The sequence below is a fragment of the Excalfactoria chinensis genome, chromosome 4 (assembly GCF_039878825.1).
Source record: "Excalfactoria chinensis isolate bCotChi1 chromosome 4, bCotChi1.hap2, whole genome shotgun sequence".
NCBI lineage: Eukaryota > Metazoa > Chordata > Aves > Galliformes > Phasianidae > Excalfactoria > Excalfactoria chinensis.
The window spans coordinates 75,451,657-75,477,705 of record NC_092828.1 but is presented as its reverse complement, the minus strand read 5'-3'; the positions used below and the strand labels follow the sequence as shown (position 1 = coordinate 75,477,705).

The window sequence follows — 26,049 nt, the reverse complement described above, 5'->3', positions numbered from 1 at the left end:
CCTGTCCTCACTAGAGAGAGGCAGATAGTGCTAAGTCTGGGCGGCACACCTGCCTCCAGGATTGCCCCCTCTTTGGAGACAGCAAGCTTCATCACATAGCTCTCTACTGTTTGTGTTCCTCATAGAGGTGGTGGTCTATTTATTCCTCTGTAAGGAAGGCAGATTAGATGGCCTAAGGATCTTGTATATTCTTGTTTTGTTTGGCGTACCTGTGCATGCTGCCATCCAATCTGGGGAGAGATTCAGAGGATGAATTTGTGAAAACTGGGTATGTGCAAGTGGTGTGAGAGTGGCCACTGCTTCTGGATAAGTCATTTCGTATTCAAGGATGCTGAGGCACTAAAGCAGCCAAATGGCATTTGGAAATACAGACGCTGAGTTTGGTGCAGTGGGACCAGGATGCCAATAAGTGGAGGGGGCTCAGGGTGAGGTGTGGGCTGAGGCTGCAGTATGCCACCTCCAAGGGCAGCATAGCCAAGGGCACTGGCATGGGTCAGCTCAGAGGCTGCTGTCCTGGGGCTGCAGCACAGGATGTGGGAGGAAAGGATGTCCTATTCCTCCTTTGTTCCAGAGGCTGACACTGGAAGGAAATTAAATGCCCTCAGTAAAAAGCTGAGAAAATTAAGATGAAGACACCCAAAAAGCAGCTGCAAAAATGTTCTCCTGCTGCTTATTAGTTTGCGAGGCAAGAGCATGAGGGAAAGCAGGAGGTGGGGCTGGATGTACTGGTTGCCCTTCTGTGTTTTCCTTCCTGGAGGTGCTGGGCTCCAATGCAACATGCCGCCCAGCACGCTTGCTCTGGGTGATGTGCTGCAGGGATGGCTGTGCCATCCCCTCTCTTTGCACGGTGACGCTGCCCTCACCGCATGAATGCAGAAACTGCCCATGAGCAGATGCTGGGCTGGTACTCTCGGGTGCTGCGACAGCACCGTCCTGCTCTCTGCTTGCTGCAGTTATCTCAGAAACCCCCGTCCCTCTCTCGCCCTGCTCCTCGGTGAGCTGAGGCTGCGCAGCCTTCCCTACGTCAGCATGGAAGCCCGGAATCCCCAGCACGGAGCTGCTGCGGCTTTGCCCCCCTTTTAGCAGCACGCAGCAGCGGGGAACCTCCGGTGCTTCACTCTGCAGACTGACGGCACGGCTCCGGGAAGCCCGGCTGGGAAACATAACCGTGTTCGGCACATCCAGAGCCAACCGGACGAGTTGGTTATAACACGGCTGAGATTCTTAAATAAGCAGCACTTGATGAGTGCATCAAGACGTTTACTAAGAGCCTTCACAGCCATTCCTTCCCCCGCCCCTGAGCCCCCCTATAAGCGCTCGAGGCAGCGCTGCCATCCACAGCCTGGAGGAGAGAGGCGCAGTGATTTGTATTCCGGCTCTGCCTCTGCTCCCAGAGCTTCCAAGAAGCGAGTAAAAATAGCACTCAGTCATTTGGTAAATAATAACCATCTCCTCACGGGCCCGGGGAGCTGTGAGCACTTAAAGGGGGGAGTGCGGGGAGGGGGATGCCCGCCTCTGCCTGGCTGCGTGCAGAGAAACCAGGGCTGGGAAAGGATGGGTGAGTGGTTGCTGTGGAATGGGAACCCCAAAGCACTGCTAAACACTGCGTATGAAAGGGAGGCAGCCCACCCTGCTGGCATGGGGTGGCAGAATCCAGCCCTCTGCATAATGCTAATAGAGGGTTTGTTGCCTGCACGGGGGGCATAGCAAATTCCTGAAGAAAGAAAGGAGCAGCTTTAAGGAGCAGGCAGGTGTAGGGAGTGCCATGGTAACGCTGTGGGAAGGAATGTTGCAGCATTTGTTTTACATTTGCATTGCAGATCTGCCCAGCAGTGGGAATGTGTGCAGTGGGAGCAAAGCATTACCCACAGGGAGGGACTTTGTGCCTGGGAGAGAAGGGGCAATGCTGATGGGTCAGCAATTGGACTAGACGATCTTAGTGGTCTTTTCCAACCTTACTGATTCTATGGTTTTAAATGGCTCAGGAGCAGGACACACCACTTGGCTGACTTAACTCTGCCCAGGTTCAACAATGCTGAGCACCAGATTCCCTGGTTCTTCTAGTCCCATGGCTGTTTCCAGGTGTTGTCTTCTATTCCCAGTCCTCAGGTGGCAGCAGCTGGTAACATGGTACTCCTAGGTGTTCTGCAACAGGTCTGGGTATAATACCGAACCCTTTGCTGAGTCTGATATCTCTGTTGGCATCTGGGCAAGGCAGCCAGGCTGCGGGCTGGGAAGGAATTGGGGTGGCCCTGTGTCTTACACCCTGATATACCTCTCCAAGTGGGGCAGGCAGTTCTGCTCTGATGCTGCCCAGGTGTGTGCAGATCCTTCTTGCTGGGGATACAGGGGCATGGAGGTCTCACTGTTACGTGGTTGTGAGCAGTGCAGGCACCCTCAGGTTGCAGCATCACACAGGAAGCAAATCTCAGGGGCTGGAACTGCTCTGTTGGTGTCTTTTTCCTGCTCTGCTGAAATCTCCTGCTTGCTCAGGAATGGTTCACTTTCAAAAATCCCTCTGGATCCTGGCCAGTTCCTGCCCTACCTTAGATGCACATAGTAATGGGAAGGCTCAGTCTGCTTTTTGGGGTGTAGAGAGCCGAATGTCCCCAGTTTTCTGGGGCAGATCAATGATCCAGTTTCTGAGCCCGCAGCCCCAGCCAGTGATGGAGCTGCCCTGCAATATGCAGAGCTCCTACCAGGCTCACCTGGCTGCTGCATTGCATGTCCGGTGGTGGAGCTGCTCTGAGATGTATAGCTGCAAATTATTTATGGTGAGCAAGCTGAACACCACGAAAAGAGGAGGGGAGGGAGAAATATTGTGTTTTCTCTGGAATATAATGCGTTTTCTCTTGCAGCATACGTTAAAGAGCCTCGCTTCACTGCAGGTTTCTTCTCTGCTGCATATCTCATTTGGGGACTAGCTTGGAGGAGGGTGGAGAGAATACCCCGAGTATTTAAGTCTTACAGAGTTCACTTTGTTCAGGATGCTGTCTCATTTGCTTCTGGGTGTTTCAGAAAGATATGTATTGCATACATATTTCTCTTTAACCTTCTTTTTATCACATCCAGACAAGATCAAGGGTTACTTATACAGCACAATAATACCAGCCACAGGCTGCGTCAAATGCTCGCCAGCCATAATAACTAAAGACATGTATACGTATAGTTGAGCCATTAAGGAGAAAACCCTGACAGAATGCATTATCTTATTTTTGGATACAAAACTTTGAAGCACAAAGCTAAGCTTCATAATACAGCAAAATAACTGTCAGAGGATGGAAGGATTTCTGTAGCTGAGCTGAGCAATGGGCCATCCAGGCTACCTTCAAAGCTGCTGCAGTAGCCACAATGAGACACTACAGATAAATATGTATAATAAAGCTCTTACTTGTGGTTCTAAATTGATTCTTCCACTGGGAAAGTAGCTCCCAGCCAGCCAGTGCTATACAAAAGGAGCACAACTGCATGATCTATCCCTAAAGCAAAAAGGATTTATGGTAGCATAGTGCTGAACTCATCTCATTCATCACCTTCCAGTATAACCCAGTGGGCAGGGAGCATAGCAATGTGAATTTGGAATGTCACCCACTTGCTGTGCCTTGTTTTCCCTGCAAACTGGGACAGCAGCAGAGACTTGATTTAGCAAAACACGCCGAGATTGTAATGAAGGGAGTCAAAATGTGAGCAATGTGTGTGCTGCTTGGCGTGAATAATGCCTGCTGCTGGCCTTGTTTGGGGCAGCACTTCAGTTCATCTCAACCTGAAGGCACGTGAGTAACACTGCCCCAAGTTTTGCTGCTAAAGAAGTAACTGAGGCAGTAGGCAGTGTCTAGAGATCAGCATCCACGAGGGCAGCACACTGTTTGTGCGATGCACGGGGGCAGCAGCTTTGCAGGAGCAGCTGCTCGTCAGGAGAACAGCAAGCATGGCTTGAGAAAAAAAGGCAATCCGAATATTGATTCTTTTTATGTACAAACAAGCCTGAAGCTGTAACAAAACCCACGTTTCCTAAAACTGGTAGAACACTGCTCGGCTGTTTATCAGGCTGGGAGGCACAAAGGGATTGCAGATTAAAAGGCGTTTCAGCACATACTTCTATACTGAAAATGGATCTGTACTGCGTTGTGTATTGAGCAGCTGCATGCATTTCGTAAATACACAGCACTGGGCTGCATAGGACAAACTCATCTTGGTGTAACTGGAGAGCAGTAGAGCTGCTCAGAGATGGATTTGCTCAATTGCAAGTGATAAAGGCAGCTGTCATGCTGGGTGCAGTAGGGAGCGTGGTGCCAGCTCACCAGGGGCTTTGCCAGGGTGGCATCTGCCATGAAAACACACCACACCAAAACCCAGCCTCCTTCTTGGACAATGAACTCTGTTATCTGATTCCTTTTTCCTCTTTTTTTCTTTCTTTTTTTGTTTGTTTTAATCTCCAGACAGTGTAACTGAAGTCAAGACAGATATTTACGTGACAAGTTTTGGCCCCGTCTCAGACACAGACATGGTAAGTGCCACTGGGAAGCTGCCTGGCAGCAAAGGGTTGCTTGGTCCTGGGAGAAGGGAGAACACTCAGGCCTGGCATGTGTGGATGGCAGTGCCAGAGGAGGATGGATTCCTCCAACAAACAGTCCCCAGTGCTTGAACCAGAAAGGAGGCAAAGCAGAAAAAAGAGTGAACTGACTGCAGTATTTTGACATGTTCAGGGAAAATTATTAACGAAAAGGCCTGAGGTCTGAATCTAGGCTTGTATTCCCACATCAGTTTGTCTTCTAATTAAAACAGGACTGTGGAGCATAATTAATAGTGAGCTTTCTCAACAGCGCTTCTTGCAGCCTGGGTTCCATGTGCGCCCCGCTGCACATGAGCTCTGGCCGTGGCTGCTCAACGTTTCAGGGCTGCCATGTGAGGACATTGTGCATTTATGGCTGGGACCCTTCTCCAGGTGGGATCTGACTACTGGGGCTGGGCAGTGGGAAGCACTGGGCTTGCAGGGAGCCACTGCCCTCTCCAGTTGGGCCTAGCAATGTCCTTCAGCCTCCTGCAGTCCCTCTAAAGAGGGGAAAGTTTAATTTTCTGTGCTCATATGGTTGTGAGCATCTGTTTGGCTGCCTCATCAACAGTCTGGTGGAGAACTAAATGTCTCTGCAGTACTAGCCCCACCACGCAGCCCTACATGGCTTTGAAAAGACCAATTCTTCTGGGGTGAAAAGTTAACTTAATGTTGAGTATGAATCTCATCTGAGTTCTCTCCATCTCTCTCCCTATCCTGCTGCAGCAGAGACCCATAATACATTCAGCAATCTTAGCCCGTGGGGAGTATCTGATAATTACTTCCAAGGTGGAGCATACTTGATTAAGGGAGCGTGTATAATGAACTGTGAAGAAGAAATTTGAGGTATCAGAGAGAGGAAGGTATTCTCCACGATGTGATTTGACAAAATGAATTTGAAATTGGGGAGACAGTTAAAGAATAGTAAATTATTTCCCCCCCATGCGCGCCTTGGTTCTGTGTATTTTACAAATGCGTGGCAAATGTGTTTGAGCGTGCTGTTCTGGTGTTAAATGTTCTCAGGGATGTGTGAGAAAAACCCCATCGCCCCGGGAAGCGTGGGGAGAGCCCGGCTCCTCCGCAGGGGTTCCTTTCATCTCGGGAGCAGGGAAGTCCCTCCCTCCCCACTCACATCTGCCTGATGAGCTGGCTCCGTCCCTCCCACAGCCATTACTCATCGCGATGGAAAGCTGCTCCTGTGCATCGTGATGCAGACACAGACTGTAATTATGATGATGGAGGAGAGGCAGGTAGAGCCGCTGTGCAGCACGGAGGACAGGAGCTGGTAACGAAGTGCGGAGGAGGATGTGTGTGCTTTCGCCCGGAGATGCTCCGAGGGACTTCTTGTCTCACTATCAGTTTGATTGGGAAAGAAGAGCCTGATGGGACCTGTCATATGCCCAGATCTTCAGTAGTGAGCTCCTGCAGCTTTGCCTTAGTCCCCAGGAAATTTGAGAGAAAAATAATAATAATAAGTAATCAAGAGAATTTCATGCTTTGGTGGATGGAATCAGGAGGACTCAGTTGTCATGTGCTCAGTCACTTCTATGAGGCAGAGAACATAGCCTAGAAGTTAGTGTGTTCCTTGGAAGGAGTGTCCTGAAAATGATTCTCTTGTGGAAAAGAAGGATAAAAAAAGAGGGGACAAATATCTACACGGTATCTCTTTTCTTTGGGAGGGTTTCCATAGCTTTAATAGAAATGAAGCATTCTAAATAAGATAGCTCTTATCCCAGTAAGTAGTTTAGCAGACCTACCTCCTGTGACTGGATACATTCATTTGGACTGATGTCTTTACTGAACTTAAGACCATTAAGGGAGAGTCATCTTCTGTGGAGGGGCAGAATATCCCCTATGGGTAAGAGCCATGGGACCATAGGGTTCTCTCTTTTTCTCTTCATGTTTGGGCAGAATGGCTCTGTAGCCAAGGAGTGAGGCTGAATTTCTTTACTGAGATGCTTTTGCTTAGCTGCCATCTGCTGCAAAACCTGTAGGAATTTCTGTGACCTATAGGAAAGTGATGTGCAGCAGCTTTTAAATGCTGCTGAGAAGAGCTGTGGGAAAGAAATCACTCACAGTGATAAGTTTAGTTGGTTCTGCAGCCTCCAGGAGCCCATAAATAAAGACTATGAAACTGCAGCGGCAGGGGAAGAACAGCTGGGACAGATGTTCCAAAGTCCCCTTCTCTCTCAGAAAACGTTGTGAACTAATGAGATCCTTTGTTAGCAGGTCGAGGCGTGTGTCACAGAGGTGAGCAGTGGAGCAACTCACGCTGATGGAATGAGGCAGTTCCCTCAAGTGACACGAGCCCAGAAAGGGCACGAGGTGCCGTGGCTCAGAGGAATGGCAGCCCATGTGCGAGCACCACATATTAATCTCATTTTGCCTTGGGGTCACCACTGAGCTGCAGGGTTTTTGATGCTGTGGTCTGACTTGTGGCTGTCTGACATGCTTGTAGATGACCAATGCTCCCCCAGTTAGTATCACTGATTGTGAAGTATTAAAGGTGTTTGCAGAAAGGGGAAGACTCACTTTTCTCTCCTTTCTCCACAAAGGAGTACACCATTGATGTCTTTTTCCGGCAATCCTGGAGAGACGAGAGGCTGAAGTTCGATGGTCCCATGAAGATCCTTCCTCTGAACAACCTGCTGGCCAGTAAGATCTGGACTCCCGATACTTTCTTCCACAATGGGAAGAAATCTGTTGCCCATAACATGACAACACCCAACAAGCTACTGCGCCTCGTGGATAACGGCACGCTCCTGTATACAATGAGGTGAGTTCGTGGCTCTGGGACAGGGTCTTCCAGGTACACATGCAAGCTATAATGGGACCCAAAGGGTATGTGACAACTGTATGGACTCCCGCTGACTGTTAGCATAGCAGAGTGTCAGCCCACTGCTGTCCCTACTATCCTTATTTCTTACCTATGTAGCATCACTGGTCCTTAACTTCAGCACATTTGTGCAGGTAGCTTTTTTCTCATCATTCATGTTGACTTTTTTTCTTTTCTGTGATGAGGTGCAAGTATTTAATTCTATAGTTTGAGGAACTTCCTTGCCTCTGTGGTTATTTTTGTTCCTGATCTCTGATGGGATACGAAGTCAGGATTTTGGTGATGGTAGGAAACATCAGAAGGGGAGAATTTGGTATTCTCCAGCAGCTTGAGAACAGATCTGAATTTGTTTGGCATATTGCCCCAGAGCCCTGCAAGGTTTGCTTGTGAGAACAAGGGCTTTCTTCCTGCTTCATGGAATCCAAAATCCCAACCTGTCTAGTCAGTGATCATCACTAGGAAAAAAATTAACAGCTTTTAAAGAATGGTCTCCTACAGAAGTCCCGGCCACAGGGCAGCCATGTGCAGCATGAATCCTCAGGCTGCATTGCAAGCTGTCTCATTCCGCTGTGAGCTCCAGCAATGTGGCCTCCCTTCTGCATATGGGTGGTTGCTGGGAACCATGCTTGGGGAATGCTCTGCATCTCTCAAGAACAGCTCTGGTATGTGCACTTATCACAGACTGCGACAGGTGGAGATTGGGTTAAGTATGTGTTCATTCAGGAACTGTCAAGAGGTTCCTATATGCTTGATAGCTATTCACCCATGTAAATAATGTTTGCCGCCTGGGGATGATGTGCTAATCCACTTTCCAAGGTAAACAGACCTATAAATGAAGCAGCAAGCTATTCATAGATGCACAGAAATGGTACTTTGGTGTTTACAGAAAGGTGTACATTTTTGTCTTCAAAAATTATTCTCTCTGCCTCCATCTTCAAGCCAATCTAGACTAGTAACACACCTCTCTGTGGGTTTGGTTGGCTGAGATGCCAACCTCTGCTTTCACCTCTGCTTTCTGAGGACCAGTCAGGATTTCATCTCTTCATAGCAGTGCTGGCTGCTGATCTACGATGTCAGCAAGTTTTACAGCCTACATTGATAAACAATGCTCTGCTTTTGTGCAGCAGCTCTCAGATATGAGCTAATCTTGCCAGTGCCCCAGGGGTTTGGGTCTCTGAACATCAGGGATCTCATGTTACCAAGGCAGATGGGGTAAATGAAGAGAGAAGCCCAATTTGACTTGAGGGCTCAGTTCTGTTTCTGGCTGTCTGACCTGCGTGTGGATGACTAACACTCCCCCAGTTTGTATCATTGTCTGACTGTACAGTATTAGAGGAACTACTGGCACAAGGCAGTAAAAAGACCTAATTTCAGGGTTTTTATGTCACTTACCTTGTTCTTTATTCAGCAAACAACCATTACCTTCAGCAAGTTTTGTGTGACAGAGAAAGTATTGAATTTGCTCTTCCATTTAGGGCTGGGCACGTGCCGGCTTCATGAGGCTTTTGGGAATGAGCTTCTTGAAGGAAGGAGAGTCATGGGGACTGTTAAGTAAATTCAGTTCATCCTTCAGCTTAGCCCATTCCCATGGAAGGAGGGGGGATGAAGGAAGCCACAGAGGAAACACCTTTGTGTCTGCTCTTGTCCCTCTTAAATATACGTCTTTGCAAGGTGAAGATCCCGCTCGGGTGAGGACCAGATATCACATGTTGTATTGCCCATCACTGAGAGCCATAGTGCATGTGGACCTCCTGCTGTCAGGACAGATGGGCAGGGCTGTCAGGGCTGCGTTCTGCCTCTCACCCAGGCAGTCCCTTCCAAGTTCAGTCAGGACTGGAACTTTGCCATGCAGTTTGACTCCTGAGACATATCCTTCTCCTTTACCTTGTACCAGCCAATATCCTTGAGGGATCAGCTCTGCTGATGTGCAATTAGAGACATGTTTCTTGCTATTTATCCTGCTGTGAAAGCCAACTTCTCTCAGTCAAGGCTTACATTTATGGATGAAGTTGCTCTGGTGGAACAGAACATCTGACACATGCATCCAGCAAAATTACACCTGTGTGACAGTATTTATAACTCCCAAAGAGAGCCTCTTTGTCACTGATCTGAGCTTCAAGGAGTCACACACCCACTGTAGCTGGGCATCCAGAAACTGCCCTTAGTCACAGCACAGACTCCTCACAGAATCACAGAATCACAGAATGACCCGGGTTGGAAGGGACCTCAAGGATCATGTAGTTCCAACCCCCCTGCCTAGCAGGGCCACCAAACATACGTCTTTACTAGATCAGGTTGCCCAGAGCCCCATCCAACCTGGTCTTGAACACCTCCAAGGACACAACCTCCCGTCCTCCTCAGAGGTCAGTGCAGTGCCAACAGTGCAGACATCTGACCCCTGGCTCAGGTTTGGCACCGGGGTGATGAGATGACCTTTGTGACCGTGGAACAAAATGGTGTTTCTCTGTTACCTTCCTTCTGACTGCTGAGCCATGAGTTACTGATCCCTCAGCCTCTTCCCTGTTGCTCTGGCTGCCTTTGAGGGTGTAGGAAACACAGCCTTATCATGTAACCCTGCCTCTGCTGTCTTGTTTCTGGAGCTCCTACACGATCTGAGTAGCTCACAAAGCCCAGCCAGGGCCTCAAAGCACCAGTGTCAGAGCTGAGTGCAGCAAACCAGGGATTGCGCATGGATTTACATAAGGCATGGACAAAAACTCGGCTGCTGCAGCAATCTCTGGATGTAATCTCTGCCTCCAATTGTGTGGGGCACATCGATAATGTTCTGGTTCTTCCTGGCCTTGAAACATGAAAACAGAGAAAACTTGATGCTGTGCTGAAGGGATTCGACTGTATGAATCCAGGCTTTAAAGAGCTCTTCTGCTCTTCAGAGGGGCTGTCGGAGTGGCATGTTGAGGCTTTGTGCTTATTGTCAAAGTGCTTCCCAGACAATATGTGCTCAAGTTATGCACTCAGAGGATGTTTTCTTTAACTGTCGGGCTGACGCATTCGGCTGCGTGCCTGAGGAACCTGTACTGCGGAAAGCAATGTGCACCTGGAAAGGAGAAGTGAAGCCCTGGTTGAATTAGGGGCACAGCAGGAGGGAAAGTGAGGCACAGAGATGCGCAGGGCACATGAAGTCCTGCTGGGCCATGGCCCTGGATAACAAGCCCTGTACTTCACTGCAGCATGATTAGGGCTGGTGACACCCAGGCTGCTGTTTGAAGTCACAGGGTCCTGCAGGGTCACTCCCAGCCAAGCCTCTGTGTTGTCTTTACTGTCTTTACTCCACATGATGGAGGTGCAACCATAATTCTTTGCCAGAAGAGCAGCTCAGACACCACAGAACCAGCTCCTCTGGGCACTTTGGACTATTTGACAGCTCTCTGGCTTCATCCCACCTTGGCCTTAGTTATAGACAACAGCACAAATAGACCAAAGCAGACTGCTGAGAATGCACACAGCTGATTAGATGAGCTGATGTTTGCAGAGCCAGTTTGAAGCTTCTGTCTTTCAGACTGTTTCCAGTGTGGATCCAAAGGCAAAAAACAACCTATTTTCCAAGCTTGGTTTTCTGCAGGCTGTCCCAAGAGAGAGAAATCTTCAGAGATCACCTCATCTCCCTGCATTCCTGCCATCACAGGCTGAAATCTCTGAGGGCTGCAGAGTGAATTTGGTGCTTTTATATCCACCACAAGGATTCCAGTAACAACATGGCTTTCAAACTCAAACCCCAGCAATTAAACCTAACCTAGATTTGAGCTCAGCCCGAACCACGGACACCACCAATCCATCCTGACTGTGGTTATTAGTGAATCTCCTGGAGGAGAAATCAGGACAAACCTCGAGCAATATCCTCAGCATAAACAAAGTTGGCTTTGCTGCGCAGGGTGCTGTCATGTTTTTGTGCCACGCGTACACCGAAGGATTATTACTTTTTGCATCCCAGAAATTGGACCACGGCTCTCGCTCATCCTGCAGCACGAGGCAGGTAACGACAGGGGCTCTAATGACACATCAAAGGCTTCGCTAAGCTGCCGGTAACCATGAGAACACAGCTGAAGAGGTTTGTTGTACCCAGCCCTGGGAGAGGTATGTTTAGCCTGACTCACTCTTCTTGCCATTGTGTTGAGCAGTTCAAAGGGCTTCCCGTGACTTTAAAGAGGAAAACATGGCTTCTCGCTGGGTGTTCCACTTCTGGTGCTGCTGTGGCAGCAAAGCAGAGGGAAAACACGAGGGGTCTGCAGTTCAATTTCAAGACAGTTCTGAACAAGTTATTGCTTGTGGCTGGGACATAAGAGCTGAAGGATGCACCAGCTGCAGGATGTGGTTGCTGGCAGTCTGGCTATTTTTCACATTCTGGTTAGGCTTTGTGATGGCATTTCAAGGCTCAGATGTCCAGACCTGAACCTGAGTGATGAAGCAAACCTCCGTGGCAAGCTGGTACGGGGTCAGGGGCAAAGGTGAGGCTTTCTGCAACAAACTGTTCTACCCAAGTGCTGCAGAGGCAGTGGTAATTGTCTGGGAAGCGAGATACATTCCTCTTAGTCTGACATTTTGACGTTTCATTAGGCAGAGCATATGGTGCTGAGGAGTCCTCTTCCAGCAACAAGAGGTGGCAGGGAAGGCTGGGGGGAGGGGGGAATGTGGGCACTCTGCTAAGCAGTGATTGATGCCGCAGCTCACCTAAATACTTGCTAATTAGTGCTCTGAAAGATGAGCTTGTGCTGGAGAGGGCATGGTGGAGGGGGGTGAAAGATAGCCAAGGGGTGCAGAGGGGTGGAAGCCGTGAGCAGTGCACATGGGGTGGTGGGACAGAGCTTCTCGGGGAGGCAGTGCAAGTGGGGCAAAGGCAGAGGCTTCAGGCCAAGGAGAATATCTGAGAACAGGAATGCTGCACTCCTTTTCCCTTCAGCAAGCATTGTCTGCGAACGTGCTGACTTCAGGCTAGCTGAAATTGCTGAACCAGACTCATCTCACTGTGATGATACGGCGTTCTTATTTAATTTCAGGAGACTTAAAAACCCTCCTCCAATTGTGGGTGGTAAAGGTGGAAGATTAGGTTGCTTTTCTAGTAGCTTGTTGATGGATTTATTGTATTTTGTTTTTTCTTACTGACTCAGCTATTAAAACACACTTCAGATGTAAAATGTGACCACTGTTTTCCCACACAACTAAAGCCATTCAGTGCTGTTATAAATCTGTCTCTTTCCCTTGATAGCAGTTGCTTATGTTGGCTATGGCCTGGATTGGGTAGGAGGGTAGGGCCAAAGCCAACTTGTGCCCAGCTCTGCTGCTGCCTGGCCCCCTCTGAGACCCTTTCTGGCTGCTCTGAATGGCACTCAGCCACTGGACCCACAGTCTGTGGTCTCTCGAGTTGTTGGTGTTCATCCTTATCCATAGCTGTAGATCACAACCAAAATTCGCAGTCAGTACAGTGGATGAAAAAGGCCATTCTGCTCTCTCAGGATTCGGAACACATCAGAAGTAAAGCGCTGAGCAGGAAGAAAAGTCCTTTGGAAAAGTTGGCTTTTGGGAACACCCAGCTAAGAGCCTTTTGAAATAACAAAGCCATTGGTGAAGCCGAAGAAATATCAGGAAGGTTAAAAGGAAAAGTCTTGTCTGGCCTCCTGAGAGAGACAGGTGGAATGCTAAATTTTGTGCATCAGCACTTTATGCAAGTGACAATGACAAATACTAGAAGCAAAAAGTCCAGTGCAGTTGGAAAGGAAACAGAAAGAATAGAGTGATAAAGGTGGTGAGGACATGCTTGCAAACAATGAAGCTCTCCGTCTTCAAGCTGGCACATTTAACAAGACACAGAATGAGAGGAGCAAGGCTGTCTAACCCACAACTTGCTACCAGGTTTTAATACCTGCTTCATGAAGTCTTAGTTTTCATCCAGACTGCAAAAAGAGACATCAAAGTGAAGGAGCAGTTGGTTGGTAGAATCATTTGGGTCCTCAGAAGAAAGTAATTGCACCAGTGTGCTGATACACTTGTCAAGAGCTCTGAATTTCCCTGGCTTTTGTACTTCTCCATAAACATCCACTGGTCTCCATTGTTGGACTTAGAGTCTACACAGATACACTAAACCTCTGACTACTTGACCAGAGTATGCAGCCTTGCATCAACTGTGGTTGGGCTGAGAGACCAACATCTCTGTAAGGGTGTTTGGGGCCAAATCCTGCTGGTGCTGAGTTAGTTGATTGTGCTTACCAGAACTGAGCCTGCCCTGAGTGTGGGAGCTGCTGTTTGTATGGTTGTTTCAGGGGTGGATGTGCCCACTGTAGACAGGACAGTTGTACCTGGCACTGAAAAACAGCAGAAATGAGCATTCTGTTGAATTACAGAACAGAGAGGTACCACTGACCTACTCTGGGCAGAGATGCAGAAGGCCACAGGAAACCACTGTTATGGCAGCATAACCACTTTCCTCACTTGTTTTCTTTGCCACACCATACAAGACTAAGATGTAGACTGCAATGGGGTCACATGCCTATCCTTGCAGACTTCTCCAAAGGATGCATTTGCTGGATTTTATAACCATTGTGAGTGCTTTGGAGGCTCCTGTTCGTGCACTTTGGTCACCCTACACCACTGGAGTTGTGGCAGCTTACAGCTCTGCTCCTCCACCTCTCTAGTGCCTCTGCCTGGGATGCCAGCTTCTGCACATCCTCTAAAAGCAACGAGACTGGATATGGGTCCAAAATCACCAGGTTCCTTCCTTCATCCAGCATAGCAAACTTCATTGCTGGCAGGGTTTTTTTCCATGCTACAGCAGCTGAAGCGAAGCAGCTCAGGAGCGTGCTGTTGCTCCATCCCTGGCACAGAGCTCAGTCCTGCTTGTCATCTGCCACCTGCAGCCATCATCACCACAGCTTCTGTCCTTGCTGAGTGGCTGCAGATCCCCACTGGCCCCAAACCACCTTTCCCCTGCTTGTTTTCCCCTCAGAGGTGCTTAGCATGTGTTGGGAAGTGCTTACTTCTGTCCAACAAAACTCTTCAATGCCAACTTTAAAAAGTAATCCTCTATTTTTCTTTCTAGAATCATTTCATCAATGAAAGCATCTGCTCTTTTTCTTTCTTTTTCTATTTTTTTTTAAATATTCTTTTCCTTATTATCTTCTTTCTTTGTCTTTATTTCTTGCAGACCAAATCTGCACCCCTTATTTTTTCTAGGGTTCCTTTCACGTTTGACAAAGCCTCAACATTTTCTGTGGACAGTAACTAATCCCACCATTTTCTTTTGTAAGAAAACCATCTTGCAGCTAAAGCAATATGTCTTGCTGGAATATTCCCATTGTGTCTCTTGACCTGAGTTTTCCACAGGCAACCTTTACCCTTCAGGCTGTGCACTCGTCCCTTCCATCCCTTCTTGCTTCTGTAAGAGGCTGTTATTTCTGAGCCATCAGAAGTGGGTATTTTTTAGACCAAACTGTACCACCAAAGAAGATGGCATTAGAAGCCTCCTGGGAAGTCATCTGTTCTGGCTCTCCCTCCTAGTCTGCAGGCTTTTTAATACTTCAAGAAGGAAGAGTTTAGAGCTTCCTTTTTTAGAGCCCTTTATAATGGATCCTTTCATTCCTGGCCCTGTGTTCTGCAGCATGCTGTGATGATGGCTGCACCACCTGTGTGAGGCTGCTTCCTGACAGGGCATCCCACTGGGATATGATGGATGCTTAAAGAGCACGTGTTGTCCTGCAGTCTCAAAACAGCACCAGGATGCACGATTCTGCGTCTGCTGTGTGCAACCTCTACAGTGCCACCACCACAGGCTGGGGACATGAGCTGTGGTGCCCCACATGCACGTGGCTCTGACTTTGTTCAGCGTACCTGAAGCACACTGTGGCTTCACTGAATAATCTGAGCCCTCAGCTCCTTCCAGGCCACTGGGAAGAAAAACCTCTGTTAGTTGTCCCTGGAAGCAGTTTCCCCCTGTTTCCCAGCATAGTCCATGAGTTATCTATCCCCTGGCACCAGGCATTAATGAGCTCTTCGTGCACAGTTCATAAGCAAACAAAAGTCCTGGGCTTTGGCAGATTTTCTGATTGCACTGAGTGGATAAAGATGAACTCAGTCAGTAGGGCTGAGTTCATAAAACACGAAATGTGGCCAGCTTGGTGTGCCTGCTGCTCTCAGCAGCTGATGGCCTTCTGCCCAGAGAACCAGAGGTTAGTGACCACATCGAGGCCTTTGTTGTCTTTGATGGATCCAATGTAAAGATGTCATGGCAGGAGGGCCAGGTGGGATCCTCTGCAGCCTGGTGTTTCTAATCATGCCTTGTGTTCTCTCTCATAGGCTAACCATTCATGCAGAGTGCCCCATGCACCTGGAGGACTTCCCAATGGATGTGCACGCATGCCCACTGAAATTTGGGAGCTGTAAGTACATTGATCACGCTCTATAAAGAGGTGGATTCAAAACTAAAGAACAATCCTTTACATGGCTAATGCCTACCAGTGTTTTAGTAATGGTTTTATTAGTTATAGCACTGTTTCTGATGGGAGCATGAACAAAAATTTGTTTGTGGTATCTTGCACATAATTCCTGCTGCCATTGGAAATGAGCAGGGAACATCATCAGGCAGCCTGCTCTCAAATGAATGGCAGGCAGACTGTGAGTCTCAGACCCAACACAAATCAAGCCCTGATTTAGGGAGGATTTGCGGTCTGTTGGTGAGGTGAAAGCTACTCCCAGTCTTACTAGTATCCACCTACACATCTGCTTGACCAATTATTAACTCTGGGGGTTCTCTGGGTATTTTTTACTAATTTCTCTACTGAACATTGGGAGGTCTGACACAAGCAGCTCAGAGAGCTGTCCCTGATGACTGCCACTATGAGTATTTCCAAAGAGCCCACCTGCGCGGTACCAGAGCTCGCCTCGTCTGTTGGAGCAGGATTCAATCAGCATTTGCACCATAAAGCTGCCCACAGCTGGAAGCTGCTCCCTGGCAAGAGGCTCAGCATGGCTCAGCTTGCTGAGCAGAAGGGCAGTGCTGCTGCCAGACACATGCTGCTCACAGGACAGTCAAATACACCTCTGTGACCCCCAGGGATCCCCACAGGTTGAATGGCTCATTGCCACGGTGGCATCCACCCAGAGAGGACAGGCAGAGAGAAGGAAGGGGATCGGGCACTTGAGGCAGCTCCAGCTCACAGCCTGTACCTCCCCGCTCCCGCCGTGTGCTCCCCTCATTTCTCGGACCAGGTCAGAGAAATGAGATCTCCCTGAAGCACCCCCTAGCCTTGGGCACAGGAAGAGTAACTGTCAAATGAGGGAACAGGACAGGACAACTGGAAAATATTAAGAACATTTATTTCAGGAACTTCTACAATCTATATGCTAGCTACCTAGGATCTCTATTTCCTACAGCCTAAGTTATGCTAACGTCCAACCCCGTCGCCTCCAGCTCCGCTGTCTGGTCCCAGCCCTGGTGGAGAAGAACCGTTTGGTTCAGGTGATGGAGGAGCAGCAGCTGCAGCAGGAGCAGTATCCTGGTTGCTACCAGCAGGATCAGTGCCTGCTGATGCTGCAGGGCCTCGCCGTCTCTTTGGAGGGCTGCTCAGGGGGCCGTCCTCCAAATCCAGCTCTGGTGGGAACGCAGCTGATGCTCTCCTTCGTACGCCAGCTCTTTGATTGGACCATCTTAGCAGACACGGGTACTCTTTCTTGAAACTGGGGTTGTAGTAGCAGAGTAACTGCAAAATGCAGAGGAGAAGAGTGAGATGCCACCATTTCCAGACTGGAAAAGACAAAGCTACCATAACTACTAATTCAAACTTTGAGGATTTTCCAAAGCAGGAAAGCGGGTTTGGAAACCCAAATAGCACCAACCAACTCGCAGCCCCCTCAGGTGCAACCGGCCACCAATCCCACCTGTCCCGAGAGGTGTCCCATGGGCTGGGGACTGCGTACCTCACTAGAAGCAGACGCGGCTCCGGCTGTTGGGAATTTTGCTCGTGAAGCAAATGTTGGCAAATCGCTGTCCACAATGAAGAATCCATGCAGATGGAGCTGGTGAACGAAAGCTTTCATGCTACCAATGTTGAGAGCGTGTAGAGGTCCTGTCCTTCCCAGCACTTCAGTTCTGAAGCAGGTTTCCTCTATCACAATGCAGCTCTCATCGTCGCCCCACCGGATGGACTGGAAGAGATTGCTGTCCACAATTTGACGGAGCTTGCGTAGAAAGAGGGATGACGAGTCGTGGGCTTTGCGAGAGCCCTTTGTGGAAAGATGATGCCGTGGTCTTTTTGCACAGGATTCCTCCTGTGAGCCTTGAGAAGTGTTTGCTTCTCGTGCCGCTCCTAGGGCAGCATCCCGAGCTGTTCTCTTAGCCCGTCTTTGAGGGACAGCAGAAGCCAAGTCTGCCGACTCAGCGTTTGGCACAGAAACTTGAGGAGTTTCTGATGAAGATGTCTCCATTTTTAATTAGGAACTCTTTGCCCTGACAGAAATTTCTGTCCGCAGCGGTCTCCTCGGCCAGCAAGGGTCGTCCTGCCAGCAGCAGGATGGAGCGCAATGGCACCAGTGGTGTGAGGAGTGGGCCGTGGGTCGGGGTGTTCACAGACGTCACCATGGTGACCGTGCTGCATCACGGTGACCTCACAGAGAGGTGACTGTTGGCTGGGGAAATGGGGTGGGGCATCCTTGTTAGCTACGGACGTATGTAAGGAAATAAGATGCAAGATATTTATGCTACATAAACCAGTAGGCAGACAGAAACCTCTAATTTCCCCGAGGAAGACTTTTCCGGCAAGGCCTTCATCGGGTACATTTCTGTAGGAAGTTTGATTTCATCTGTGAACCTGACTAGGACTAGTATTTCTTCTTTGATCTGCTTCTAGGTGACTTTGTGGCATCGAGAGATGCTCTCAAGTTCTATTAAAGATCTCTTGTTTCTCTAATCTGAGGCACTGACTGAGCAATCCCTATCTGAATATACCAAGGGTGCTTGCTGCTTCCTGGTTGTGGTTTCACAAGCTCTTGCCATCTTCCTCCTTCGGTGTAGAAGGGTTGAGGGAACTGGGCTTGTTTAGCTTGATGAAGACCCTGGAGAGACCTCATCGAGGCCTTCCAATACTTGAAGAGAGCATATAAATGAGGACGGGGAAAGTCTCTTTATGACTGTGGATACTGATAGGACAAGGGAAAATGGCTTTAAACTGGGCCAGGAGAGGTTTCGGTTAGATATTAGGAGGAAGTTTTTCACACAGATGGTGGCGACGCACTGGAACAGGTTGCACAAGGAGGCTGTGGATGCCCCATCCCTGTAGGCTGGGCACCTCCTATGTCTCCAGGGGTGTTTCTGGGACCTGGAATGCACGGGAAGGGCTTGCATCCAAATTGTGCCCTGGTGCATCTCATCTGATGGATTGGGTGAGAAAAGGGTCCAGACAGCACCAATATAACCTGCAGCCTTGCAGGAGCAAGAGGTAATCAGTCCAGGAAGCACCAAATTATTGCTCCTTGGACCAGAACCACTGCTAGTGGGAGCTGTAGAGGTGAACAGCATCACACCAGTGTTCATCTGAAGAGCTCATGGCCCTGGAGTGTGCTGGCAAGACATCCTTCTGCACCCTCATAGGGATTAGCAGGATGAAGAGCCCATTCACTGCATCACTATCACAGCCTTGTTTCTTTCTCTGGGCCTGAGATGGCAGGGCTGATAGAAATGCAGTTCATTTTGCACCAAACGTACACCAATAGGTCAGGAGAACAAGTGAAAATGCTCCTTTGATGGGAATTACATCATTAAAGTATCACAGTAGTACCTTGGGAAGCCAACCAGAGATTCCAGTTGCAGTTTCTCACACCCTCTGCTAGGAAAAATAAAGAACACCTGCCAAGCAAAACGAGGCCTTTCCTTTCTAAAGAGATTACCATTTTTTATAACACCATTGTTATGCACCACTCAGGGAGCAAGAGAGAGTCGTGATCCCATTTTTGACTGCCACAAGGTCTGATCTGGGGAGAAAACTCTCTCTCCCCAAGCTGGATAAAATCTCAGACCTCAGTCTTAAAGTTTGGGATTAATATGAGACTTCCAAGAGGTCAGATAACTCGATAGCTAATTATTTTCTCAGTGAGGAAAGAAGATGGATGTGCACATTTCTGCTAGAGCACTAGTTAGGGCTCCTCTTAATGTTGGGAAGTCTGAAACAAGCAGCTCAGAGAGCTGTCCCTGATGAATGCCAGTATGAGTATTTCCAAAGCGCCCACCTGCGTGGTACCTGAGCTCACCTCTTCTGTTGGAGCAGGATTCAATCAGTGTTTGCACCATAAAGCTGCCCACAGCTGGAAGCTGCTCCCTGGCAAGAGGCTCAGCATGGCTCAGCTTGCTTAGCAGAAGGGCAGTGCTGCTGCCATACACATGCTGCTCACAGGACAGTCAAATACACCTCCGTGACCCCCAGGGTCCTCACAGGTTGAATGGTGGCATCCACCCAGAGACGACAGGCAGAGAGAAGGAAGGGGATCGGGCACTTGAGGCAGCTCCAGCTCACAGCCTGTACCTCCCCGCGCCCGCTGTGTTCTCCCCACATTGCTTGGACCAGGTCAGAGAAATGAGATCTCCCTGAAGTCCCCCCCAGCCTTGGGCACAGGAAGAGTAACTGTCAAATGAGGGAACAGGACAACTGGAAAATATTAAGAACATTTATTTCAATAACTTCTACAATCTATATGCTTGATACCTAGGTTCTCTATTTTCTACAGCCTAAGTTATGCTAACGTCCAACCCCGTCGCCTCCAGCTCCGCTATCTGGTCCCAGCCCTGGTGGAGAAGGACCGTTTGGTTCAGGAGATGGAGGAGCAGCAGCTGCAGCAGGAGCAGTATCCTGGTTGCTACCAGCAGGCTCAGTGCCCGCTGATGCTGCAGGGCCTCGCCGTCTCTTTGGAGGGCTGCTCAGGGGGCCGTCCTCCAAATCCAGCTCTGGTGGGAACGCAGCTGATGCTCTCCTTCGTACGCCAGCTCTTTGCTTGGACCATCTTAGCAGACACGGGTACTCTTTCTTGAAACTGGGGTTGTAGTAGCAGAGTAACTGCAAAATGCAGAGGAGAAGAGTGAGATGCCACCATTTCCAGACTGGAAAAGACAAAGCTACCATAACTACTAATTCAAACTTTGAGGATTTTCCAAAGCAGGAAAGCGGGTTTGGAAACCCAAATAGCACCAACCAACTCGCAGCCCCCTCAGGTGCAACCGGCCACCAATCCCACCTGTCCCGAGAGGTGTCCCATGGGCTGGGGACTGCGTACCTCACTAGAAGCAGACGCGGCTCCGGCTGTTGGGAATTTTGCTCGTGAAGCAAATGTTGGCAAATCGCTGTCCACGATGAAGAATCCATGCAGATGGAGCTGGTGAACGAAAGCTTTCATGCTACCAATGTTGAGAGCGTGTAGAGGTCCTGTCCTTCCCAGCACTTCAGTTCTGAAGCAGGTTTCCTCTATCACAATGCAGCTCTCATCGTCGCCCCACCGGATGGACTGGAAGAGATTGCTGTCCACAATTTGACGGAGCTTGCGTAGAAATAGGGATGACGAGTCGTGGGCTTTGCAAGAGCCCTTTGTGGAAAGACGATGCCGTGGTCTTTTTGCTCGGGATTCCTCCTGTGAGCCCTGAGAAGTGTTTGCTTCTCGTGCCGCTCCTAGGGCAGCATCCCGAGCTGTTCTCTTAGCCCGTCTTTGAGGGACAGCAGAAGCCGAGTCTGCCGACTCAGCGTTTGGCACAGAAACTTGAGGAGTTTCTGATGAAGATGTCTCCATTTTTAATTAGGAACTCTTTGCCCTGACAGAAATTTCTGTCCACAGCGGTCTCCTCGGCCAGCAAGGGTCGTCCTGCCAGCAGCAGGATGGAGCGCAATGGCACCAGTGGTGTGAGGAGTGGGCCGTGGGTCGGGGTGTTCACAGATGTCACCACGGTGACCGTGCTGCATCACGGTGACCTCACAGAGAGGTGACTGTTGGCTGGGGAAATGGGGTGGGGCATCCTTGTTAGTTATGGACGTATGTAAGGAAATAAGATGCAAGATATTTATGCTACTTAAACCAGTAGGCAGACAGGAACCTCTAATTTCCCCGAGGAAGACTTTTCCAGCAAAGCCTTCATCGGGTACACTTCTGTAGGAAGTTTATTTCCATCTGTGAACCTGACTAGGACTAGTATTTCTTCTTTGATCTTCTTCTAGGTGACTTTGTGGCATCGTGAGATGCTCTCCAGTTCTATTAAAGATTTCTTGTTTCTCTAATCTGAGGCACTGACTGAGCAGTCCCTATCTGAAAATACCCGGGTGCTTGCTGCTTCCTGGTTGTGGTTTCACAGGCTCTTGCCATCTTCCTCTTGGCATACAGGGGTTTAATCTGGGGCTGGAGCACCTCTCCGGTGAAGAAAGGTTGAGGGAACTGGGCTTGTTTAGCTTGATGAAGAGAAGGCCCTGGGGAGACCTCATTGAGGCCTTCCACTACTTGAAGGGAGCGTATAAGCAAGAGCGGGAAAGCCTGTTTACGAGTGTAAACAGTGACAGGACAAGGGAAATGGCTTTAAACTGGGCCGGGGGCGGTTTAGGTTGCATATTAGGAGGTAGTTTTTCACAGAGAGTGTGGCAACACACTGGAATAGTACCTAGGCGGCTGTGGATGCCCCATCCCTGGAGGCCTTCAAGGCCTGACTGGATGTGGTTCTGGGCAGCCTGGTCTGGTGTGACCCTGCACATAGAACAGGGTTAAACCAGATGATCTTTGTGGTCCTTTTCAACCTGGGCCATTCTATGATTCTGTGTATCTATGAGTATGATTGCATACTCAGATTTCTTATCCTCAGTCCTAATGTTCCGATATCAGGTTCCATTATCAGACAGGACGGGTTGGCGGTTGGACTTGTTGATCTGTGTGGTGTTTTTGAACTATTTTCATCCTGTCTTCTTGTTCTCTAAGGATACAATCAAGAACAAAACATGAGTTGAGAAATCTTCATGGTAGATTTGACATGACCCCAGGTTGAGATGTCTTAATACAAGAAGCTGTTGGTTAAAATGAATGAAAAACCTTCTGCATTTTGCAGTTAGTGAACTTTGTTCTTGCTAAGAGCAGTACTATGGATCTGGACAGAAAGCTTGAGTATAACAAAGTGTTGTATCACCTGGTAGCATGTGATGAAAATTCATTTCCTGATACTGTAGGACTTGCAACATTGTGTGTGGAGGTTTTGTTAGGAAAGGGAGCAGCTGTGGGGACAAGCAGGATTTTGGACAGAAAGGCTCATGAAGTCCATGATGACCGCATTGGTTTTAGAGAAGCATTGGGCAAGCTGGATGAAGAGTGGAGCTCGCAGATCTCTGGAAGCTTGCCCTGGCTCTGAGCCCAGTACTGCCCCTTACAGCAGTCCAGCAGCCCTTGCCGGCTGTCTCTGTTGCAATGTGATGGCAAGCTCTGCTCAGCAGTGCCCTACCTCACTGCCAGGAGGGCTGCCTGCATTCTGGCAAGCACAGCATCACACAGCAGAAAAAGCAGATTGGTGGAAGGGCACACCACCTACTGAGCTGTGAGACTTGGAAAGAGTTTCTCCTGAAGGTAAACGCTTTTAATTTTTGCTTTTAATTGAAGCAACAACAACAAAAAAAATCAACCCTATTTTTGTGTTAGCTGTCTTCACAGCCATTCCCAGCAGGTCTGTCCCAGTCTTTGTCAGGTCATGGTGGGGCTTTCCCAAAACTGTAGCTCCCTTTTGCTCCTTTGATTAGCAGCTGCTGAACTGCCTTGGTCTCTGGCCACGCTTGGCTGTGCTCAGCCATGTGGCTCTGAGGAATGCATAGCAAGGATTAGTTTGGCAACAGGGTAATGTTGGTGTATTTTAGGTCAGGTAGAAGCATGAGCTCATTCTTCTTTTTCCTTCACAGATGCCTACACAAAGACAGAGGTAATCTACACCTGGACCCTGGGGAAGGATAAATCAGTGGAAGTAGCAAAGGGTGGATCTCGCCTGAACCAATATGACCTGCTGGGCCACGTTGTTGGGACAGAGATGGTTCGATCCAGCACAGGTACTTGTGGGACCATGATAAGATGCACAGGTTGAGGACACTGTAAGGCCAGATAGACCCATGGGCTTTGAATGCCACAATTTGGCATAACGATACTGGTAGTACCTGCAGGCTGCAAGCACCATGGCGCTGTTGGAGAATGTAGCTCGGGACATCTGGGGCAGTCACTACGAGGCAGTAAGTTGTTTAGCTTGTAGGGTTTTCACCCATATCCTCTAGAAATGATGTGTAGTGTGGAAAATCTGCCCCATTTTGCCCAGCTAGTCCTTGGTACTGCGGGTTCATTTGTCTTGGATCCCTTTTCTGCCTCTCAGGAGAGCACTGCAGGCAGGGGAGGCAAGTAGAACACGATGATGTGTGATTTTCACTGCATCTGCTTACACAAATATTATCATAGGTAATAGAAGATTCTCCCAAACAATTGCTTCCTCTGATTAATGACCAGTATTAATCATCTTTCTCTCCCATCTGCTCCTCCTCTCTTTCCCTCTGAATTCAGGTACTAATAGCTTCTGTTATCTTGTGTGTTTCTCTCATTTTTCCCATTTTCTTTTCTGAGCTTTTTTTCTTCTTCTTTTTTTTCTCTGCTGTATGCACCAGTAGTTCTCTCATTTGAGGATATTTCCTCTCTGTTGCACTTGATTTTAATAGTGTCTGTCTGTAACAACTCATATCACCTCCCTTGGGGAAATGTAGGGAGTTCAGGGGACTAAATGTCATCATATCTGGCCCATCTCTCTACTTAAGTTGTAGTAAAATGTACAGATGAATAACCTGAAATGGCAAGAAAGCTGCTAAAGGCTCTTGTGTGTAATGACTTAGCAGAGCCATACTCACAACAAAAAGGCACAATAATCCAGCAAAATATCCAAAGCTTTGGTGCATTTCTTTGAGAGGATGAATAGGGCTCTGAAGGAAAATAGAGACAGCTGCTCTTTTGGTCTACAGCCCAAACCACAGAACTTGCCCTATTTTCTGAGATTATTAAAGTGAGGAAAAGCAGAATATTTTCAGGCTTGTCACAGAAAACCTAAGAGTTTGCAGGTTCACTCAATGCAGATCTTTGTTGCTTTGGAGATGGGTTAGTGTTCAGTTGGCCCATCCTGGAACACCCAGTGGATCTGTGTCTCTTAACTGGTTGTGTCCCTAGGGGAGTATGTCGTCATGACCACACACTTTCACCTCAAGAGGAAGATCGGGTACTTCGTCATCCAGACCTACCTGCCCTGCATCATGACTGTAATCCTGTCCCAGGTCTCCTTCTGGCTGAACAGGGAGTCTGTCCCTGCCAGAACAGTTTTTGGTGAGTCTGTGAGCGTGGGGGGTCCCCAGACACACTGGAGGGGAAGGCAAATGGTTGGAAATTAGTCCTTTGTCTGGTTTTGTAGGGCGGAACAATTTGATACATGCAATGGACTATCTGCCTCCACTATCCCTTTGGCAGGTGGACAAGTTCAGTGCCCTCTGGAGCCAGCTCCTCTTACCCGTGTGGCCCCGGGGTTTGCAGGGTGTTGTCCCAGGCTGACGGGGCTGGTGGCATCTGGGGTTCAAATATCGGTGTCCACACACACACAGAGGAGACGAGCTGAAGCAGTCTATAGACTGCTGCCTTCCAGGGAGTGCTGACTCGGGACCCCAGTGGATGGCTTCTCCTTCCATGGGATGCCTTATGAATACATAGCAGTCAGAACTAGTCTTCTCCGATCTCCAGCTCACTGGCATTGATGAAGCTGATGTCCATTTCTCAGAATAGCTCTCTGTGTCTTCCTAGTGTTTCTTCCACTAAATCACTGCAAAAATACTCCTACCCATGTTTTGCTACAAGCCAAGTCATAAATATTAACAGTAATCAAGGTATTGATCATCTAATTATATGTATTTGACTGTGTCTGCTTATCTGTATTGACTTTTGAGTTGAGGAGAGGGTAGATACATGGGGAGGCATTTAATGCACTACCTTTGAAGTTGCTAATGTGCCCCTGGTCAGACCTCCATGTAACAGGCTCCTGAGCTGCAGCAGTATAACTACATGGTAAATATATTATTATTATTTTCTTCAACTGTTTTCAGATTCCCTCTCTGAGGCAAAGTCTCAGGCATTGCACTTGCATTAATAGCTTTCACAAATATATAACAGAACTGCTCTGTGCTTTCCTGACAAGACCTTGAGTTCAGGATTTACACCTCATGCACACAAACTCCCCTGCCATACCACACTGCCAGGGGGCAGGCAGAGCCTTGGAACTGAACACCATCCCAGGCACATGTCCTGGTACCCTGACCTGCTGATGCCAAAAGGAGTGTTTCCTGGAAATAACAATGCCCTGCAGATACAGCCTAACAGAGCATACTGCACTAAAGTCACCAAGCAGAGAGGGGGTATATCTTATCACTAGCTCGTCTTTTTGATTAAGACAGAAAGTGGTGTGGTTTCCAACATCTCAAAGCTCAGACAGATACCACAAGGAAAACAGGACCAGTGCCTGCATGAAGAGATGCTCTGCCGAGCTCTTCCCACTCACCTACCTGTGAGTGGGCTCCCATGTCTGCACCAGCTCGAGGTGTCTTTGCTCTCCCAATGCCTGGGGCAAGACCTTCTCTGAGGATATTTGATTCCT

At 48.7% G+C, this 26,049-nt stretch overlaps 2 protein-coding genes across 3 annotated transcripts in view; one reads left to right on the top strand and one right to left on the bottom strand.

Moving 5' to 3' along the window:
- Positions 1-26,049, top strand: part of LOC140250996 (gamma-aminobutyric acid receptor subunit alpha-3-like) — a 76,846-nt gene that overhangs the window by 35,907 nt on the left and 14,890 nt on the right. For both annotated transcript variants that reach the window (XM_072334177.1, XM_072334176.1), the window contains exons 4-8: positions 4,440-4,507; positions 7,108-7,328; positions 15,690-15,772; positions 23,288-23,431; positions 24,582-24,734. In XM_072334177.1, the coding sequence (XP_072190278.1) occupies positions 4,440-4,507; positions 7,108-7,328; positions 15,690-15,772; positions 23,288-23,431; positions 24,582-24,734 (669 nt within the window). The remainder of the gene's footprint in view (positions 1-4,439; positions 4,508-7,107; positions 7,329-15,689; positions 15,773-23,287; positions 23,432-24,581; positions 24,735-26,049) is intronic.
- Positions 16,778-17,816, bottom strand: LOC140251024 (uncharacterized). The gene is made up of 2 exons (XM_072334231.1): positions 17,310-17,816; positions 16,778-17,092 (listed from the first exon to the last, which is right to left on the bottom strand). Exons 1-2 carry the CDS (start codon positions 17,814-17,816, stop codon positions 16,778-16,780), a joined length of 822 nt encoding a protein of 273 aa, XP_072190332.1.